The sequence below is a fragment of the Chinchilla lanigera genome, unplaced genomic scaffold, assembly GCF_000276665.1.
Source record: "Chinchilla lanigera isolate Chin_1 unplaced genomic scaffold, ChiLan1.0 scaffold00045, whole genome shotgun sequence".
Taxonomy (NCBI): Eukaryota; Metazoa; Chordata; class Mammalia; order Rodentia; family Chinchillidae; genus Chinchilla; species Chinchilla lanigera.
Window position 1 is genome coordinate 16,314,601 of NW_004955446.1, and position 22,794 is coordinate 16,337,394.

The 22,794-nt window shown below is 40.2% G+C and overlaps 1 protein-coding gene across 1 annotated transcript in view; it reads right to left on the minus strand.

Annotated features, from left to right (window-relative positions):
* Positions 1-18,013: 18,013 nt before the first annotated feature.
* Parp8 (poly (ADP-ribose) polymerase family, member 8) overlaps positions 18,014-22,794 on the minus strand; it is a gene marked incomplete at its 5' end in the record, with an annotated part of 184,106 nt that continues 179,325 nt past the window's right edge. Inside the window, 1 exon segment of the mRNA XM_013518449.1 lies at positions 18,014-18,395. Within this exon segment, the coding sequence (XP_013373903.1) occupies positions 18,293-18,395 (103 nt within the window).

Sequence of the window (22,794 nt, forward strand, 5' to 3'; positions counted from 1 at the left end):
TCAGGACAAGTGTGTATTTGATATTTGGATAAGGAAAGGCTGTTTAAGCTTGATGTAAGCAAAAAATCACAAAGGACTGGGCTACATGTTAATCCTCCCATTTACCAGTAGTACAAACAAAATTAAAGTCTATCACACAAAATGAAAGTTGCTGACAGAGTATCTGCAACCAATATGACATGATTAATAACCTGAAACTATAAATAGATAGTAAAAGTAGCTCTGACAGCTCAATAAGTAAATATGAAAAGATCATAAACACAACATTTGGAAAAGAACTAAAATTTCAGAAAAGTAGGAAATAAATGCATCGTCCCAGAAGGCAGGGAATGAAGTAGACATATTTTCCTAATTCCTCCACAAATCCAACTAAAAACACCAGGTATTATACAAAAAACAAACCCTGAGTCCATGAACGGTAGAAAGAGGAAAGCTGGAGACTTGGGAACCTAAGGAGCAAAACTTAGTTTTCCTGGATTTTCTTTTTCTTGTGTATTCCGGACATAGCAGCCAACGAGGCCAGTAATCTGGAATCATCAATAAACAGACATGAAAAAATCCACACCAAAGCCCACTCTCTGCAGTCACAGGACAAGGAAAGGAGCAGCCTAGAGAGAGAAGTTGTAGTTCTCCTCTGTCCTAGTCAAGAACCATGTCACAAAGACCTAGCAGAGGGGTCTGGGGATTTAGCTCAGCGGCAAAGCACCTGCCTGGCAAGCGCAAGGTCGTGAGTTCGGTTCCCCTAACCAGAGGGAGGGAGAAAAAAAAGACCTAGCGGAGAGCTAGACCTGTGCTCCCTTTGGCAGTGATGAAGTGTCCCTTTCACTCCCGGCTGGGGTCAGGCAGGGGATGCCTATTGGAGTCAGGGCTTCCATCATTACCCCTTCTATGGTTTCAGTGGAGGTTATATGGAGATCAGTAACAAGGCATCCCTACCCTTTCCAGCAAAGGATACACCAACAGAGGCCTCGTGGGAGCCAGAAATATCCTTTCTCATTAAGTAGTAGCTAAGTGTCCACTTGCTACTGTGGATGGCTGAAAATCTTTCAGATTTGGCAACAGATAGAATCCTACAGGTTGGAGAAGTAAAACAAACCCCAAACAGGGCAAGTGCAAAGAAACCCATACCAAGTCACAGCACAGTCAAATTTCTGAAACGTAAAGACAAAAAAAAAAAAAAAAAATCTTTTTAAATCTTGAAAGTAAGCCAAGCACAGGGATGTGCACCTGTACTAGTTCCAGATATTCAGGAGGCTGAGGCAAGAGGATTGTTCAGCTCAGGAGTGTAAGGGCTGCCTGGGCAACATAGTGAGACTTCGTCTTGGAAGGAAGGAGGGAAGGAAGGAAGGAAGGAAGGAAGGAAGGAAGGAAGGAAGGAAGGAAGGAAGGAAGGACAGAAGGGAGAGAGGGAAGGAGGGAGGAATAAAGGGAAGGAGACGGAAAAGGGGAAGAGGAAGGGAGGAAGAGGGAGGGAAGGAGGGAGAAGGAAGAATGAAAGCAACTAAAGATCAGTGCCTTACATATGAAAGATAAACAATTTGAATGATAGAAGATGTCTTTTCATATGAACCATGAAGGCCAGACAGAAGTTCCAAACATTTTCAAGTATGAAACAAAAATGTTAATCTATAATTCTAGGACATTTGATAAAAATATCCTTCAGGAATGAAAGGGAAATGAAGATAAAGGACAACTCAGGTGAGAAAAAACTAAGAATTTGTCTCCAGAAGATTTAGCTTTCATTTTGCAGCCATGCTTTTGCACATGCATTTTCAACTCGTGTAACAACGAGGAGTGGCTGGGCCAGTGGTACAAGATTCCCATCCAAAACGGGTCCATGGACCTCACGAAGCTGGGCCAGCCCCATGAATCTAGAAAATTCCAGCACCTCCCAAAATTGTATGCACAACTCTATTCCTAGATGAATTAACTTGCTATGAGCATCCAATCTTCTCACCAGGTTTTCAGGGATCCCAGGACCCAAGGATACTGAAACCGTAGCAGTAACCTCAGTGGTGAGACCAACTGTGTTGGCCACTTGTGCTGGCTTGACTTCTTTGACCAGTTTCTTGCTCATTTAAATGAATGAGGCTTTGGAGGATGAGCTAAAAGAAAGAGGTACTCATTTAGGAAGCTGGAAATTGTATCATTTAGACTCCTTGCATAGTGAAGGAGCTGAAATATCACCACATGGATATCCTTGAAAAGCCAATGAGGAAAGCCTAGCTACAAATGGTAGAAAGGACCTAAGACTTCGTTAACGTGGGAGTAGAAGTCACTCATACTCAGCCCTGTGCTTGGACTCACGTGTGTGCACAATGAGGAAGTGACTGACAGCCATGTACGTGGGTAACCATTCATTGTACAGGAGAAAGAGCAGGCCCTGGGAACCAGGAGGTACAGGTGGCCATTCACATGAGCAAGCTGTGAAGACTTTGAGTCCAACTTTAGATTTTCCCAAGGCATGGACTGAGCCTTTAACCCGTCATCTCTAAAGTTTGAGGGGTAAGAAAAAAATGAAATATTTTAAAAGCTCGTTTCATAGCAGGCAGCACCAGCACCTCTGCACCTCCCAGGTCCAAGTCATCCCCATTTGCTTGTACTCTTCTACAAGCACAGGCAACGAATGCTCAGGCTTTCCTTCCGGTAGCCGGAGTTATAATGTGTATTGAGCAAATGCTCCCCACTAACACAGTTGTAAAAAGGTACAGTTTCCTGATAATCTTGCAGTCTTCTTTTCTGTCATCTACACAGACCTCGTCTGTGGATGGCAGTCCTGCAGTGTGTTAGGCAGCTGTCACGGTGCAGCCCTCTGGCAGTCAGTGAAGAAGCACAGCCCTGACACTGTAAGATGATGCATCAGTGGGTAAAAAGAAAACAAAAGGCAGTTGATGTTTACTGTCATGAAGCAGCATAAAACCTCAGGGGATCATCCAATGGGTCTGCACAAAAGCACCCTCAAACTGAAGCATCCATTGCTATTGCACATCGTTTTAACCAGATGAAATGTTACAGGGAATTGTGACAAAATCCAATTTTTAAATAGGCACTAAGTGACTATGAAATGCTTGTTTTTGGAGAATGGGAATATAATGGCTATCAGGTAGGTCTCTGCAAGTGTGCTTCTGTGACTTCCTTGCTTGTAATCTTCCAATGGTTCTTCAGGATAAATCTAAACTGCTTAGTAGGAACATGAGGCCCCTGTGGTCCAGACCTGATCAGCTTCTAATTTAACTTTATTGCTCCATGACAGCAACTTTATACCATGCTCGTGAAGAAATACTGAGCAGTTCCTGAACTCTCAGATCCTTCTTTTTCTTATGGTCTCTGTTATGTGGGAAGTACATAACTTACTGCTCTGACCAATTTTCTTTAAAACCTGTTTTCTGAACACCCAAAACATAGCAAGAAATACTTTTTCTTCCATTTTCTAGTAGAGAATATCCATTTTATCATTCATAATGTATAGATTACAATAATTTGCACATTAATTAATTCGTTTAAATATGTGATAGGCTCACAAATACATATGCAGTAGTCTTTAGTCTAGACACAAGGAAGAGGACAGTTGTATTAATCAGGGTCTAGAAATAGAAAACACTGAGTGTTTACCACAGAGGGCATTTAACACATGACATCAGTAACTCAGGAGATGGAGACTGGAATCAAACAGAACACAAAGAGCAGCCCAGAAATGTGTAATTTTGGAAGACCATCATCATCCGAAGAGGAGAGACTGCAAGCGGCAGCGTGAGAAGAGGCCCAGGGCTGGGGTCGCCCTTTGGAAACCAGAACCATGGCTCCCTGTGGTCAGCTGGAGCCAGGAGGAGCAAACAAACCGAGGGAAAAATGCTCGGTCTCTCCTTTCTCCTGTTTTCCGGTGTGTTGTTAGTACCCACGATTCAAGTCCATTTGGAAGCCAGCTAATAAGAGGAAGGAGAAATCCTGTCCGTAGGTGCATCGCCCTCAGAGGTACAGCGCCGAGTGGCAGAAAAGTGCAGAAAGGATCTGAAGGCCAAAATGCCCAGAACTGGCACAGTGGTGAACAAATCAGAAAAAAATTTCTCTAAATTCATGAACAGTATGAGCATGCCATTGTTTCATTTTTGTATTGCTGTATAATTCCACATAATAGTTGGGCAATATACTCTTGATAGCCCGAACTGATGAAAGGAATAAAATCATACAAAATAAGCAATCTTTATGACCTTGTGGTTAGCGCCAGAACTCTGACAAATTGGTTAATGAGAGAACACTTTTTTTTTTTTTTTTTGGTTTTTCTCCGGTACCGGGAACCGAACTCATGACCTTGCACTTGCCAGGCAGGCACTTTTGCCACTGAGCTAAATCCCCAGCCCCTGAGAGAACACTTTGGATGGCAGGTTTAGAGCTGGGTACCAAGTGAACAGAGTATGGCTCCCACTTTACTTGTGGCTCTCTACCTTCTTTATATATACTGCATTTTCTTTGATGTTTTGCCTTAGACCATGTAGGTATGCTATCATCCCAAGGCTGAGTACTGAGCATTGTCAATATTACTGTATTCCAGTGGATGTGAATTACTGTGACAGCTTCCAGGCTTTATTCTGTTGTATTTTATAAGACACACTCTCTTTCAACAGTCTTTGTATACACTGCATTCAATATTCTCAATTTCCCTTTTGCAACCCATGCACTGCTTGGACCTCAGAATTGGTCTCCAGCTCTTCTGAAGCAGATGTTTCCAAGAGTCTGCTGAACTTGTTGGCAACACTGTCAGTGTTGTGAGTAGCATTTATATGAGCAGCTGTTCCTTTCATTTCTATAGGGATTCTCTCACTAGCCAAGGTCTTTTCTGGGTCATTCTTGTTCAAAAAGCATAGATGAAGAGTGTCCATGAACACTGCATACAAACTATTTCTGCATCTTGAACAGTTCTGAGGAGAGGGTGGAGAGCAAACTGCAGAGCAGTGAAGAATTTTAGTCAGAGAGGCCTGGTTCCACTACCCACTGACGATGCTACGTTGGCCAAATCCTGGCTTTTTTCTCGTTTAGTCTTCTAATACATACACTGGAGAGAGCAATAAATATCCAAGGTTTTTCAAAGTTATTAAGTGAAGTGAGTTATGAGATGAAGGGGATATACTGTATGTAGTGTTATCATCATTTTCTTATTAGTAAGCACTGCGGAGACCTCACATTGATAAAGGACAAAGACTCTGGCATCTTCACCTCTATGGCCATTCAATGCCACAGTAGCAAATACAGCCAGGAGATGAGAGACAGAGGAAGGAAGAAGAGGACCTTCTGAGCACGTGAGATAACGTGGTTCCTTACCAGAGTGACAGGGCTCCTGGCATGCTGACTGGACATGAGACCTGAACTCAGCATGGTGAGAGAGGGAGATGGTGGGAGTGAAGTTAGACTGAGGGGAGAAGTCTAATTATGCAGAGCCTAGAAACCAGGGTGGGGGGACCAGTGAAATCAATTATAGAATCTGATGCCTGCTCTGCACCTACTGCCCTGCCCTGCACTTTCTAGGAAAACAACGGGCTAACAAAGGCATTAATTACAAGTTTCCTTTGACAAACTGATAACGCTGGATAGTTCTGTTGTGAAGAGAAGTGGTACGTTGTAGCCTGGACTCAGTATTTAATGTCTTCTCTTTGCCAACTTCAGCGAATGTCAGTCGCCATCACTGCCTTTGAACATTTCCCTTAGACTGTGCCGCTACTGTGAAGTCTGCTGGTCACACAGACGATCATGCTGGTTACCTGGATTCCTAAGTTGTGCTCATTCGCTTGCCTTTTGTCTGCATCTCCTAAGATGATGACACCCTGTCAGCAGTGTGGCAACCCAATAGAGGGACCCTTTCACCTTGTCACCCTCCAGACTGACGCTGTTGACAACATGTCAACACATGTTTTGAGTGCAGTTGTGGAGGTGGCGGTGTGGGTAGAACTGTGGTTATCATCGTGCTGAGGGAAATGCTTATGAATACAGATAAAATGAAAAACAGTAGACAAATGTGCGTGTATTTTTTTTACCTGAATAGCTAAGTGATTTGAAAGAAATAGCAGCAGAGCTGTGGAGAAAAACCAAATAGCTACTAAACACTGAAAGAAAAGCTCACTACTGTTTATAAAAAACAACGTGAGCAGTGAAGGACACAGTTAAGGTCAGCACGGAGCATGTGCAGAGAGGGAAGACAAGTACATTTCTCCTCATGCTCTAGCTGGTGTCAGAGGGCTCTGGCTTATCCAGGGGCCTCCTTGTTCTCCCTCAGCCATCACCACTGCTTTTGTTCTGAGCTCTGTTCCTCTGCGGGCTGTGTATGGAATGAAACACAGCCTCTGAACTTCTCTCCTGGGGCCCACCTCTCCCTGTGTCAACAGAGGAAAACAACGGGTACTCTTGGTTTTCTCTGTTTTTTTCTTTTATTAATACTTCAACCTATTAGGAGCCTCTCCCCTTCCCCTTTTGCAAGTACATAAAAAGAAAGGAAAGCAGGAGGGAGGAGGAAAAGAAAAAGCAAAAGGAAGGATGGAAGGGAGAGAGGGAGGGAGGAACAAAAGAAGGGAAAGAAAAAGAAAGAAGAAAGAAAGAGAGAAAGAGAGAGAGAAAGAGAGAAAGAAGAAAGAGAAAGAAAGAAAGAAAAGAAAGAAAGAAAGAAAGAAAGAAAGAAAGAAAGAAAGAAAGAAAGAAAGAAAGAAAGAAAAAGAAGAGAGAAAGAAAGAGAGAAGCAAGCAAGCTGGCTATATGGACACCTAAAGAATTGAGGAACTTCATATAATTTTTCACCAAATAGCTTCAGAAAAAACTTTTTCTAGCTGGGCACAGTGGTGCATGCCTGCAATCCCAGCACTTGGTAGGCTAGGGCAGGACTGTCACGAGTTTGAGGCCAGCCTGAGTTACTTAGAGAATTCTCTGAACTACCTACATATCAAGACCCTGTCTCAAAAAAAAAAAAAAAAAAAAAATCTGTCTTAATGAGTCGCTTAACTGAAGCTCAAACAGTGAATTTCTCCCTAATGATGATGATTAGAGGCAATAGCAGTAAAAAAAAAAGGAATAGAAGAAAAAAAATGGAAACAAATCATTTGTAATTGAGGAGAAGTGGAATTGAAGGGAGGAGAGGGGCTTGGGTAAAAAAGAAGAATGAAGATATATCACATACAGGTACAAATTCCCTGTGATGAATGTGATCACTATGTATATCTAAAAATGTACCAATAAAAAAATTAAGAAGCAAATATTTGCTGATAATTTACTTGAGGTACTAGAAGATATCAAGAATTTTTTAAAAATATAGTTTGTTCCCCAAAGGAGCTTCCGGTCTAGTAGGAGAAATAAGACAAACTGGGTACTGTTATTAGAGAACGTGGTGGCCCCTTAGAAGTGTTTGAGTTAGTAACCATGGGATTATACAGAACAGAGAATACAGGTGGCGACAGGCTGCAGAGAAAAGATAAAATTTCCTCTGAGACTTAAGGAAAGAAGATGAAAATCAACTGATCTGACAGGGAGAATGGGTAGAATGATTCAAATCAAAAACAGAGTGAGGAAAGGCATAGAATGATAGTGTTCAGTGTTTGGTGGATTCAGAATTAATAAAGACTCTGGTTTGCCTAGAACTAAAAGGTAAATGATTTTGTCATACATAAAGAGGGAAAACTTTTCTTTCTCCATAGAAGGATCAAATGCTATTCTTGGAGGCATGGCCTGTACGGTAACAGAAACCGCAGAATCTTCTGAACAGGGTATCTTGATAAAGTCTTCAAGGCTCAGGAAAAAGTTTTGTCTCTGAACGTACCCAACCTATGACGGTATGCATCATATTTTTATAGACTGTAGATTCTTTTAATACAAATCTATGTCTTGAAGATGGAAGATGAGCTTCTACAGAACACTTGCCAGAGGTTGATTTATTTTTTAGACTTAAAAATAATGTTTTGACTAGCACAGAACCCCTGAGATGACAAATATCGTCGCCATTCAGGGCGTCAGGGTTACTGTGGCAGGATGCTTGACATTCTTGGGGACTGAGTGGATGCGGTAGGCACCAGAGACGGTTTTAAACATGGTGACTTTGTTTTTTTTTTTTGGTTTTTCTCCTGTACCGGGAACCGAACTCACGACCTTGCGCTTGCCAGGCAGGCGCTTTTGCCGCTGAGCTAAATCCCCAGCCCCTAAACATGGTGACTTTGATAGTGGAGGTTGCTGGGTGGAGAAATGAGGTGCTGGGTAAGAGACCAGCATGCTATTTTGATGGGAAAATGTGCTGATACTCTTCCAGGCACTCATTCTCAGATTCACACAACATATCTGACCTTAGTTAAGAGATACACAATATGATTATGAAATTTAATGTCAGTTTACATGTATGTTTAAAAACTGTATGTTAAAAAGTGGACTATACAATGTCAGCTGTTTTCTGAATGTTACCACACAGCTTAGTATCTTGCTTCACCTCCAATGTAGTTTCTTCAACCCTCAACAAACTTAAGAAAATTCCCATATGGTTTGAAAGAAAGTGGTGGATCTGGTATTCATGAAAGTGTTACTGTGTGAAGCTCACCAGCAGCTCCTGGTAAGTTGGGATAGACGGACAGCATATTAAAGAGGAAGGTAAAGATTGTAAACACCTTCTTTCTGAAGTGGCCAGGATCATTTTTTGTCACTTTCTTCAATATTTATGAAATGTAAAGACTGCAGAAAGGTTTTAAAAGATTAAACACTGAATGGTTAGCAGGTTAAATTTATACAGTGAAGCACAACGTTAACAAGGATTATGGTCGATGGTAGACTGTAGTTTTTAGAATGTAATGTTTTACACGGACAGCCCTAGAAACAGTGGTAACTTACATCATAGCTTTAAGAGACCTACAAAGTGTTGTTGATGTTTGGAACACGGAGGCGTCTTTTATGGTTGTGTGGCTGAGGAAATGCTCACATACTTGAGGGTACGTGGGTTGGAGCTTACGTTAGTTACATTTGAGAGAGGCAGCAACTTACAGAAAAAGATTCCATATAATAAACTGCAGAAAGCTAACCCACTCCAGGGCTTCTGTATAGTAGAACCAGAAAATTGACTTTGCTATATAACCTTAAACTATTAAGAAATATGTGTCCCAGAAGTTAACCAGGAAACACACAAAGAACAGAAGAAATGTTCCCAACTACAGAGCTGCAAAAATTAAGGCAGATGTCACAGGGGAGTATACACAATAAAATTCATGTTTGTTACATTTTACACCATGTTAGAAGAATGTAATTCCTTTGGAAGGAAACATTTGCTCACTGATTTATAATTATAGGTATGTTTAATTCCATCATTGATTTATTTTTATTGGCAATATTAGTACTATAGTTTAAAGTATCTCACTTTTTTGTGTGCCAAGTAGTTAATGACCTGTAAATGGAGTCTTAAATATGCTAAAGAAGCTCATTATTTAAAGGTAATTATTTAGCAAAGCAATGATCCTTCGTTTAAGCAAATTATAGGCATTAAATTATAAATTTTTAAGTATCCAACTTTCTTCATTCTGGCCCTTGAAACAACCTTCCAGTCCGAGTACTGCTTAATCCAAAGTTAAGATGGAAATATTTACTTCAAGTTAGACAGAGACACTTGCTCCTGACACCTGGGAACTCTTGTATTTTCTGCACAGGTGACAGCTGGAGCTGGAGCTCAGGGTGATGACGGTGATGAAGGTGATGCCATAGCTTTGGCTTGTTATATTTTCCTCCAATGGGGAGTCAGATTTATGAATACACTGAGTGCCAATTAGAAGACACACCATGAAGATTCTGAGCTTTAGTCCCACTTACTGACCCTTTTGAGGCTTGCATGTGTGCGGAGCCGAGTGTCAAGCACCAAGTACTGGAAAGAATCTGTCCCTGGTGGTGTGGACAAGGGCTGAGCAGGGGGAAAGAGGAGGCGAACTGAAAAACCTTCTCAGTACTGTGTTAAGTGAGCATTGTAAGTACCACTTCAGAAAGAAGGTGTTTACAATCTTTACCTTCCTCTTCAAGCCATCGTAATTAGAGATTCTAGAAAGACTTACAAGGTCCAGAAGTGAAAAGAGATGGAGGGCCAAGAGAGGGAGAAGTTGGGGAGCAGAACAGGAGGAAAATACATGTGGGGAAACCGGAAAAACACTGGGCTGTTCTCAGAACTGCCAATAACTCCCGTGACCCCAATGCTGAATGTACAGAGGGTTGTGGAAAATAAGAGAAGAGAGGAACACAGCAGTGAGATCGTGAAGGCTAAGGCAGGACAACTTTTTATTAAGTTGAGAAGTTGGGAGATGTCTAAGGGAGATGCAAAATCAGGTTTACATTTTAGATCACTTCAGCTTGGACATCATGAATGGGTGGGGTCAGAGAGGGGGTAGAGCCAGCTTCCACATGAAAAATATCTAGTCACCTATGTAGCAGGGGTCATGGTGTAGGGCAACATGTGCTGTTTCCTGTTGACCTGATATGGGCCTCAAGGTACTCTCTGTAGAAGTGTAAAGTACTTTATCAATTTTAAGGCATCATCAGTGTGTGCTAGCTGAATCTGTTCCAAGTACATAGCACTGAACTCAGTGAAGCAGAGCCACTATAAAAATATAGTCCACATAAAACTTAACAAAAGAAGTTACAGAGGTTAAGATATTACGATAAATGAACATACTCAAGACATACAAAAGAAATTAATGGGAGTGGCTATTGATTAGATGGTGGAATTGATTTAAGGGGAGAAAAGGAGATAACCTGTCTCCAGCTTTGAGTCAACAGATGGAAAATGTGACCATTCACTGGGTCACTGCGAGGCATCGTAGAAGAGAACTGGGAGGGTGGGGGTAGGGTTACTAAGAGTGTATCAGAGGCATCCTTGGAGCATTCAGAGAAAGACGTTTGCTTGCTATTATTTGTTGTGTGATTCTGAAATTCAGGGGAGAGAAACTAGAGTTGTGCATTTAGGGATCATCTGGTGGGAGCTAGAGCCATCCAACCTGAACTGCATCTCCCAAGCTGAGTACAGACAGAAGTCATCATCCCAGGCAGGGAGTTTTAGGGTCTCTCGGGTTTCCCTGCTGCACACTGCCCTTGCACATGCTGAATGTGGACTCACAGACTTCTTGGTGCAGAGATAACTTCAAGCCATTTATCTTTAGTCTTCTGGATACCCAAAGACGCAGGAGAACCCATGGAGCTCCCATAGAAACTTGAGAGAAATGAATGGTTCCTACCTGATACTATCCCTTAATGTATAAATTAGGTCTCTCACTTACTAATTGGTTCTCCCTAAATCCTCTTGTCCTGATAGCCACTCTTCTTCAGCTCCTCTTCTGTAATTTCATTCCTGTCAGATTCACAACAGATGTCTAACACTTCATCTTGATTTCTGCCTCTGAGAAGTACTTTCTGAATACAGTAGGCAGCAAGTTTTCAAAATCCCACTCTTATGATGTCACTCATCTGAGGACTGACAGTGAGTTTTCAGTTGCCAGTTCCATGAAGGGCAACTCCTTTCTTTCTAAGCTCTCTAGAACAAAACCAAAGCCAACAGTCTCTCCAGTCTCCCTCACAGGGCCTGGTACAGCAATCAGCTCTCTTCAGGGACTCCTCCCACAGTCTACTGTTTTGCCAACCTGGGACCTCAGAGGTGACAAACCTGGTTGGTTAGAAAGCTCAAGGGTGAGATTCAGAAGCTCAGTCGCTAGGTCTGGAAAAGTGATCTAAGACTAACATGTTTCTGAGTTATTTTAAGAGGAAAATTAGACAATCTATGTAAGACTGTTTCTAAAGCCTTACATAAAATAAATCCTAATAAAATAACCTTCTTATATGAATTTAAGAACACATGAGTTTTTAAGAGGGCCTGAAAACAGGCGTTTGGGAAGGGGTTAGGAGGTGAATAGAGAGGAGATGGGAATGGGTAGGAGGAAAAGCAGAAAGGATTGAGGCTGTACACACGCATGTATGGAAATGCCACAGCAAGCCCATTCATTTGTACAGTGCATTAATCATTATAATAAAAACATGTTTTAAATTGCATGTTTGACACCTTTGAAAGTATCAGACTTATATACAAACTACAAGTCATTGCTACTTGAAATAGTTATAGAGGGACTCAGCAGCTGGACATAAAATTAGAGGCCAGCTTCTCAACAGAATTCTCAGTGATTCCTAGTCTGGGCCTTACAGCAAGGCAGCCTGCGGACTAGGGTGGGGCTCAGAGGTGCAGTGCTCGCCCAGCATGTGTGGGGCCCTGCATTTGATCCCCTGCACCATACATAAAAAAATGGGAATATCTATGGCACACCCAAGTCTTCCAAACAGTGCCCACATCTTGAACAAATTCAGATTTCTTTTTTAAAGCAGCACATGTAACTTTTTAAAAAACAGAAAAACACATGCTTTTGTTAACCTGGCCAGTGGCTGTTAAAAGTGGGGAAGGGGACTGGAGAAGTAAATTAATCGGGAAGTTAGGGCTACAATCTGGCCATCTTCTCTACAAAAAATAGGTAAGGGTCAGGAGAAATGAGGACTCCAGAAGCCAGTGGGGTGGAGCGATAACATTAAAACGTATCAAAAATGCAAAAAAGTCAACAAAAAATTAAGCATCTTCCAATACAAGTATGATCAACAGCAAAGGTGCCTTGATTTCCATTATCCTAAAATATGTTAAAAAGTCTAGAATGCACCAGGGCAGTCAGTGTAAGGGCTGGAAGGCATCACTTTTGTGTAGGAATAGTAAAAAGTGGTAAAGAAGTAAGTGTAAAAGAATAACATACTACTCATATAAAAATTCAAAACATCATTGAAAGGGCAGATTTCACAACACACGCAAAAACACCTAAAAATAGAGCTTCTATTTGTTCACTCAAGCTCACTGCATCTGTAAGCCTATTTTCCTTAATCTGCAAACTTTCTTTAGCGTCCTAAGAGATTAGAGCACCCACCCGAGGGCACCACTATCATCATGGATCCGCCACAGTATTTTCTCAATTGCTGTGACGTAGATGACATGTTTCTTCCCCAGCACTGTTTGCATTTATTTTTTTCCATTCACTGTCATTGGCATTGTGCTATTCTTGAATTATTTCCAAATCTGTTTATGTTCACAGATCGAAGGCTCCCTAAGGACAACACAAAACCTAACACTCTCCAGTTCTATAGTGACTGTCAGGACATATTCTAGGTTCTTAACAAGTATTTTTTGGGTAACTAAAATCAACCCGGTAAGAAGTTTGCTGTTTACGGTTTCTCAGCTACAAATGTATAAGTAAAAATTATTTATTGTGAGACTATAAAGTTTGTACCTCAAAAATAGTTACTATTAATGTGTTTAGATAACCTTGTTTAGGGACTTATATCTTATTCAACTAATAAGATGTATTTGTAAAAAAAAAAAAAGTGGTGTTTTACAAGTCATTTCCTATTAATCAGGTCAGAAACATTTCAAAAGTTCAATACAGTTCAGCTAAATGCTATGAATCAAAACACTCAAAGATCTTTTGTTTCAATCCTATACTTCCTGATGGAATTTGAAATTAAAATGTCACTCTCACAACCAGTTAACAGTATTGCAACTAGATGGGGGAAACTGGTAAGGGTGCCTCCCTCCCCCAATTTAAAAGTATTTTCACAATAAAAAGGGACATCATTTTTAGTTTGTTGAGACCTTCCAATATGTAGTCCCCAGAAACTAGATTCATTAAAAGGAATATCGAAGGCCTACCCAGGTCTTCAAATTAGTGCCCGCATATACCATATTTGTTGAACAAATTCAGATTTATTGAAAGTAAACATTTACATTGGCTACAATGTTAGAACTATTACAAAGCTGGATAAAAGAGGCTCAAGTAGCAATAAAAAGCAAGTGCAATAAAAAGTGAATAGAGAAAATATTTGGCCTTAGTGATCTCTTGGCAGTATTTACATTATATACATATTGTTAAATATTTATAATAACTCTAAGGCACCAAAGGCTAAATAGCAGGTTGCAATACTATTTTGTGCACAAAAGTCAAGAAATGTAAAGAAGTTTGTGTAGTTAAAGAAACATAGGCATACCTTAATGTTTACATAAAGGACTGGCTGCAAGTTTTAAATCTCAAATGATACATTAGATTTTGGGCAGACTGAAAAAATTATTTTTAGAACATTAAATTATGTAGACTATGTAAATAAGCACTATTTTTTACCAACTTACTGGTAAATGTGTAATGCAATCTATTCTTCAACACAGCTTCTTCACACTCATGGGTATGTTTTGTCTAAAAACTACTTGAAATACTTTTACCCTACAAAATCTTATCCTATATTTCATAGTGTGTACAAAATCCCCCCAAAAAATTTACTCGGTAATAATATACATCAAATGTATATATAATCTGGCAAAAATTTAGCAGGTATTAAATGCCAAAATACTTGAATGTTCAATCTGCCATTCCGGCATAGCAGTTAGGTCTTTTAATCCTTTAACACTTTAGAGTGGGCAAGTATTTGTGGCTGTAGGTGAATGCACATAGAATTGGCCTACTTAAGAAAAACAATCTCAAAAAGAACTAATTTCAAATTTTGCAACTTGAAATCCCTTCAGATAACTCACTGGGTGCCAATGATGTCATTCACCACGAGTGGCTGGAATATCCACGTTAGAGCAGAGTCAAGAAGTAACTGACAACATCTGTGTCCGGCATGGTCTTAACTGGTGAATTATTCGATGACCACTGTCTATAAGTCGGCACAAACCGTACTGACTAGAAATTTTTCTTACACTAGAAATCCGGTTTACTTTAACAAGCAGTCTATTTGTCTTGAGGTAGTGTTGCAATGAAAAATCCTGCAGGACAATAAAATGTCATAAAGTTTCTAAAATGTGCTTTCAAATGCCACCAGCAAATCTTATTTATAGAGAGGGTAGATGGTCCAGCGTCACATGCTTCTCTACAAAAAATTTCCATCTGGTGAAAGTTATCCAGACTCTTTTATAAGGGAGGTGAATTTCTCATCAAAATTTCTGAAACTCCATGCCTTAGATTACGGGTTTTAAAATTCTTTCATTACATAAAGTACTGTGAAAATTTGCTCGTGATATTAATTTAGAGATTCACAGACTGGCATGGTAAAGACCTCTTTTAGCAAAAGAGAGAAAATTCAGGAATTTCTTCTCTGAACTCTTCACTGAGAAACACTGACAGGATTAACAACTGTTGGGATTGTTAGTTTGTTAAACTACATAGCATTTGACAGGAACTTTTAGAACATGGTACTTTTAAAATGACAGTTGAAAAATCCAATATCTGACTGAGATTTACAGAGCAACAAATATAAAACTTATTCCAGTATAATGTATTCTACAACACCAAAAATGACTTACTATAATGCGTTCTACAGTACTGAGTTATTTGCATACACTTTTTTCCTATCTCCAATGTTCAATCATTTCCCTGTCTTTTACACAATGAAAGAGGACAAATTATTCCTAGGGAAATGTTTACAAAACCAGTAATGGAGGAAGAAAAAGGAGAACTAATAAATCATGAACCTTCTTCCTCTACTTCAAAAATGAAAATAAACACTTGCCTCTGCTTGCTGGGTTATTAGCTAGGAGCAATGGCTACACAATTAACACAGCAATTACAAAACATCAATGCACAGGTTTCCAATGATTATTAAAATACAGTACAATGTCCAATGTTTGGAGCCATCAAAGAAATCAACATAACATTTTAATGGGGTGACTGGATCAAGGCATGGTGTTTAAGTCTCTAAATTTTAAAGATCTGCTTGGACTTCAGAAGCATTATATTCATTTACTAACAACAGTAAAAGCAGTTCATCTTCAGATAAAAAGATAAGCATCTTCCTCAGCCTATCATAATAGTCCTAATTTCCAACAGTTCAATGAAAAGATGAGCTCTCCTTGAAACAACTGCTTATAGAGGTTCTAACACAACTTTGGAAAAGAAAGCTACCATTCTGTGTATTGTTCTACAACTCAATTAGTGATCGCTGTAAGACATCTTACTGATTAACAGGCATCATGAAAGAGGTAAACTGTGCTGTTACATGTAATGGGCATTGAGCTAGCCACACTCCTTCAGACAGGCGAATCTACTTTTAAGTTGACAAAAGTTTTTATTCCATCAGTTTTCTTTCCGCTTAAATAATTTCACTTGAGTCTTACAAATTACTTTCCAGTTCAGATTCTGTAAAAGATACAATACTGTATCTTTTACAGGTCGCCCAAGTGTTAAGGAAACAAGAATGGATTAGGCCGGTGGCTTTTAAACTGTGCTGGGTGGCACTCACAGAGCTTCCCGAGGCGGGGCCTAGAGGCCTAACACCAGGTGAGGGCTCTGAAGCCATAGCTCCCAAATCCTATGTGACATCTTCACGTTGATGCCGCGTATGGAATGTCCCACAGAATTAAAACTGATTCTGTTGCCTAAAAATGTTTCCAAAACATAGTTACAACGATTTGGGAGACTAGGGGAGTCCTCGCAGAAAGCAGGACACTGTCCCCTCACCTCACACCAAGTCTTCAGATAAGGAGTCACAGAACAGTAAACCGGTCCTTCGACACCGACACTGTCCCTCAGACTGGCCCTGTACTCAGAGGCAGCAATCAAAACAGACTGACGTTTTAGGCAGATACTATCAAAATGATTAGCATCCCATCCTCTTCTGGTCATTTTCCAAAAATAAGTGGCCTATCAATTATTTACAGTATGAGAAAAACAAATGATTATTAAACACTTCCTAAACTTCAACCCTTGACAATGTGTATAACCTTTTTCTCACCTTTCATGCCAAAGGAAATAAACACAAAGTTATCACATTATACTTGCAAATGATTACACATTTGTATTTTTTTCTTCCTCCATAAACTACAATCAGATATGAGCTTTGATTCAGGGTTTGAATAGAGTGGCAGACTCAGTAATTAAACTGCTTTCATGAATGGTCTGATTCCACAGACACAAAGTAGGAAAATAAACACTGTCAGTTAAAACCTGAATAACTTTAGGACTCAAAGAAACAGAAAGATTGTGATGAGCACAGGATTTCTGAAAGGGAAATGCTGAGAGCTGGTGTTACTGTTCTCTATAAACTTATTTGTGTTCTTTTAATATAAAAGAAACTTTAAAGTTTGTTTTCTTTCTCAATATGAAAAAATTAAGCAGAGGTATTAAATGAACAAATATAAAATGCTGGTGTGGTATAAATAAAGTTTTAAATGTTCCATTGTAGAAAATAAAATGTATACACTGTTTCTTTCAATTCTGAGGCCTTTCTTTTAAACGTAAGATCATCTGAATATAGATTTGGCCCACCAGGACCTCTATAGTCCCCAAATTAGTATTATTATTAATTGTTTTCGATACCAGGAACTGAACTCACGACCTCACGCTTGCCAGGCAAGTGCTGTGCCACTGAGCTACACCCCCGGCCCTACAGTCCCCAAATTATGACTTACAGGTAACACTTTAAATAAGTTAAACTGTAACCAGTGGGATATTTCTTTAAGCAAACAGAAAAATTATCTGCAAATAGTTTTTGTGAATTAATAGTGATAAATTTGGCTCATAATCCGGTTTGTGTTGGTTTACTGTTTACTGAGTATTACCTTTCTTTCACTGAGTGAGGATAGAATGGTGATGACATCCCATCTCTCGTCAAAATATATACGTATGAATATACACACATATCTGTACAGCTACACGTCTTGACGCATGAATGTACATGTATGTGTATTACATACTTTGTCACAAAGCACTGCTTCTAGGACTTAATTTCTTTTTATAACCAAAAGTAGAACAGGCACTATCCCTCCCAAAACATGTGAATATTCATACCACTAATTACACTGCACATCAGAATGTGCAAACAGTATACTTATTGCAAAGTATCTGACAGCTTTAGATGCCAATAGAAAGTGTTATCAATTTTATTTTGGTAACCTAAAATGTTGGTATATAATATCAAATGTCCAATTAAAGAATTTAATATAAAAATATCAGCACAAAACTGTTTTTTCAATCTGTTTATTGTGTATGCAACCCAAACTTCAGTTTAAGTGCTGTTTTAATTTTATTACTAGATTTCATAACCCTACAATTGATAAATTTTGTACCATTTTAGGTATTTAAGGAGAGAGTTAGAAATGCTAAGGAAAAAAAAATCAGTATTCAAAGGGTTCATTTTGTTTATAATAACAATAAATTATTTTGTCATCTTCTTCAGTTCAAAATCCAGCTTTGAACACGAGGAAGGCTTTCGAATCACGTTAATTAAACAGTGTGGTCTTTTAACCAGTAGCGGTCTGGTTACCAATGACTCGGAGGATCTCTTTGTGAATGCCCCCTTCTTGCGTGTTAATATTTGCGTCTCCCACTTGGCCATCTTCGTAGCTAAAACAGAAAACATAGAAACGCAGAAACACTTAAAAAGATGTGAGGACTGAAAATGGATTCAAAATACTATCTGATACCTAGAACACAGCCCCGGGATAGTGATTTTTTCAGCTGTAATTCATAGTGTGTTCTCTTCTGTCCCTGCTGCTCACTGGACAGTACTGGCAAAGGCTGCCGCGGCCTCCTAGTCACCTATGCTCTGTCGTGCCTTCATTTACCCTCTTCCATCTTAAACTTAATTTCTTCATCTTCACAGGAAGCACTGCCCGGGGCCTGGCTCTTAGGCATTGCAAGCATTTCCACAACTGTCATGAGGCCAACTGCAAAGGAATATACCGACTTCAGCATTGTGTTCCTTAGGCTGTGGACTTCTTCTCTCTAACTTCACTTCAACCAGTTCTTTCTTCTCCAAATGCTGACACTCACTTCACCCTCCAGCCCTGTTTCTTAGCCATGCCCACATCCTAATTATTGATCGGCTAGAACTACTCAGTTCTAATCAGTGCCGAGCATTTTCCTTATCACTGGATGTTCGTCCTAGTCAGTCTGACTATAACAAATTCTTATTTCTGCCGGTGCTTCACATAAGAATGCAAGCCTGCTAAGTTTAGCTTAGCATTAAAAGTGAAGATATGATATTCAAAGACAGCAATTGCTGAGTTCTTTACGAAGAAATAATTGCATTTTGGATCATTCATTTCCTCAATAAACTTACTTAGGCAATAAGAATTTCCAAAGAATGAGTTTTTAAACTTCCTTGATAATATTCAGAGTGAAATAGGTGATGAATTAATTTTACTTTATAAAAATGGCTTCAAGACAGAAGCTTTAGAGAAGTGGTAATTACTTCAAAATAGATAACCACAGGCATAAGCACCGTGTCTCAAAGATTAATGCACGCCACTGTCTTTTACTCCCATACTTAAAATTTTCCAGAAATAGCACAATAAAGGAAAATGAAACAAATGACATAAAACCACAAGAACTTAGCTCCTGACATAATCCATTTGCTTCAACAGCAAGTGATGATTCCATTGGTACAAGTCTAAATTCCATATTAAATGATCCAAGGTTTGGTTAATTCTTACAAGTTCACTATTTCAGATATACTCAGTGCCCCTCTGTCTATAAGATAAAGGATGGATAATGTGGTAACAGCCCACCTACAAATATTTTCTCAGATCAATCAGTAAGTGCTCTCTCAAGAACCAGAGAACATGTTAAAACAATCGGAAGTTGTTCAAAGTGAAAGTGCTTCAAAGTGCCCGTACATGTTATTATGCAAATAGACCATGTCAAGCCACTGTTCGTATAAATCTTGCCTGGTGACCCCTGACCAAGGATAAACGCTAAGCCATCCTCACTTCTCAGCAGAAGGTGGAGACCCACCTGACTTGAAGGTGCAGCTCTACATTAAAAGTAGTGTTTTATCATGATGGGCAGATTAGCTCCAGCTAAGATGCAGATTATGCAAAACAACAAAAAGAGAATGGAAAAGCTACAGAGAGACCTGTACCACCAGGAGAGAAGTGGGAGTGGCAACACCTAAACTGTTTTGGTTCTTTATGGTTTCCAGTTTGAAATAACAACCCACATGCAACTTTGCACTTCCCGATTTAGGTGTGTTCTCTCTTCATTGCATTTTTGCTGCAGTGAACATACCTCCTACAGCCTATGTAGTCTGAACACAAGGTTGAGTTGAGGAAGACATGCTCGGCTTGCCTGATACCAACTCTGTATGCTACCACCTTTATCCTCTGCAATTTGAAGCTGACCTTTGAATAAAATTTGTCTTTATAACTCCCCGTTTTCACCTTGACCCACTGCAGTTTTTCTTCTGTCCCTACTGCTCAAGTGCTGGCAAAGGTGGCCCCGGCCTCCTAGCTGTTGAATCGGGAGATCACCTCCTTCACCTGTGGCGTGGAATACACTGCTCTGCTGTTTTTCATGCTTTATTACTGCATGCCCTAAGCAGCCTGTGATTAATCGCCCTGCTCAGTCTCCCATTTCAGTGATGGTTTTCTGCTTATTCACTCCTCAGTTTCCTCTCCCATTCCCTACACACTTTCTCCATTCTCTTACCCTCCATCTTTCACTGTCACTCCCAGGACTCCTGAAACTGCGCCTCCACTCCTCAGAGCTCTGTGTAATGTCACTGTTCACAGACATCAAAAATGCAGCACATTGGAAATCCCACTCTGACTCGCTCCCCACACCTGCATGTGATGTGCTACCCACACCTCAAACACCTCAGCAGTCTTGCTTCCTCCTTGTGCATGGATTCAGTGATCACCAGGTTCTCTTGCTTGCATTTTGCTAATTATTTCTAGTTACTTCTTTTCTCCACCTGATGCTATAATCTTTGTTTGGGGGTTCTCATTCATTTACATGTGAGTTTTTTAGGTTACAGGTTGCATATAACCAGTGGACTGCAAAATTAATTTGTCTAAACTAGCATTTTAAGTGAGATTAGAACAGAAGTTCTGACTTCACTATACACAGAAACCATTATTTTTTGCCTTAAGTGATAATGTAAACACATTTCTTCTTTGTGGTAGAAAGAGTGACCTAGACTATTGTAATAACATTGTATCTGACCTTTCTGTCCCTGTATTAACTGCTCCCATCGTCTCCTCTAGAAGACCTGTCCTCCACCCAACTGCAGCAATACAGAATGATCTCCACCTCACTTACAGAAAGCAGGGTCACCAGGAATATCATCAGCTCCTCCACAATCCCAAACAAACTTCTTCTCTAGTCATGGGCCATGACTCCCCTCACGTGTCACTTTCTATGAATGGGAAGGTTTGTTCTCCCCAAGTAGGACACGTTCCCCGACACAAGCACAAAAATTAACAGAGAGGAGGCTCGCATCCTTTGAATAAACTACAGAAATTTAGGACAAACAAAACAGGAGGAGAGAAAGAGATGGAGAGACAGAGACAGAGACAAAGACAGAGACACACAGAGACACACAGAGAGAGGGAAAGACAGAAAGAGACACACAGACTGAGGAAGACAGAGACAGAGGGGGAAGAGAGACAGAGACAGACAGAAAGAGAAGAGACAGAAACAGACAGAGTGAGACAGAGAGACAGAAAGACAGTGAGAGAGATGGAGAGAGAGGGGAAGAGAGAGACAGACAGAGACACAGTGAGGCAGAGAGAGAGACAGAGGCGGAGAGAAACAGAGAAAGAGAAGGAGAGAGAGACAGAGCGAGAAGGCAAGACAGAGACACACAGAGAGGGAGAGAGCATGCAAAGAGGAAAACTGAGGGTACAAGCAAGGGCAAGAACTGTGGAGGGCACAGATAGTTTGAAATATTAAAGAAAACTGAAATGTTTAGTTCCCTATGAAATCCACAAGGAAACACAAGACTTATAGAATAAAGGAAAAAACTGGCCGGGGAATTTTGGTGTCTTGAACTATGAGTTGTGCATACTCAAGAAAACCATGTGATTCAGGCAACTCACAAAGCTTAGACATAGGAGTTGCTAATAGCAATTGAGTAACTTTCACAATACAGCACACAGAATTCTTCACAAACAGTCTAAACATGGGGTTGTTAATGTCGCGAGGAACTTCATTTATTCCTGGAGAGCAACAACAACAAACGTGGTCAAAATAGAGATGATACACATGGCTGGGCTTTTGGTAGAATGAAAAGAAAAACAGAATAAAAAGAATAAAAAGAATAAAAAGAATAAAAAGAGGCAAAAGTGAAAGTAAAAGACAATAAAAGGAGGTAAAAATTGCTTATATTGCCGGGGGATTAAAACAACTTACTAAAATTTGAACAAAAAAGAAAAGTTTGCGTTAAAAATATTCAAGAGAAAAATAAGACGATAGAATTTATCTTCCTAGAAAAATCTTAGATGTGTCAGGAAACTTCATAGTAAGAATTGTGAAGGTATTAACAGCATCTATTCTCAAACTGACACAGCCTCTTTTGTGAGCTTGTTTGGAGGTTCTAGTAGGGGCACGCAGCTACTCTCGTATACCAGTGATCAAGGAACAGCCCTCCTCTATCGGGGGTGGTCGCCCTCTTCGACCAAGCGCACAGCTTCGGAGGGACGCACGTGGAGTGCTGAGGGAGGAAGGGGACACCCGCCCAGCCAGCCAGATTAGCCGAATCAACACTGGCAATCAGTGGGGTGACTGATGTCGCAGCTAGATTGCCCTCACATCCGACTGCCTCTTTTGTGAGAGTTAGGAGACCACGCACAAGTAAACTCGTTTCTGTCTCCGCCAATCAGCAACCCAGAAACTCTAGCACTGCCTTGCATCAGCAAGAGAAGAGGCAAACACTCTCTGAGAACTGGATGGTATTTCCACTGGTCCAAAGCTTCTGTAAGAAAACTGATGCTACCGGTACACATCTACTTCACATTCCATG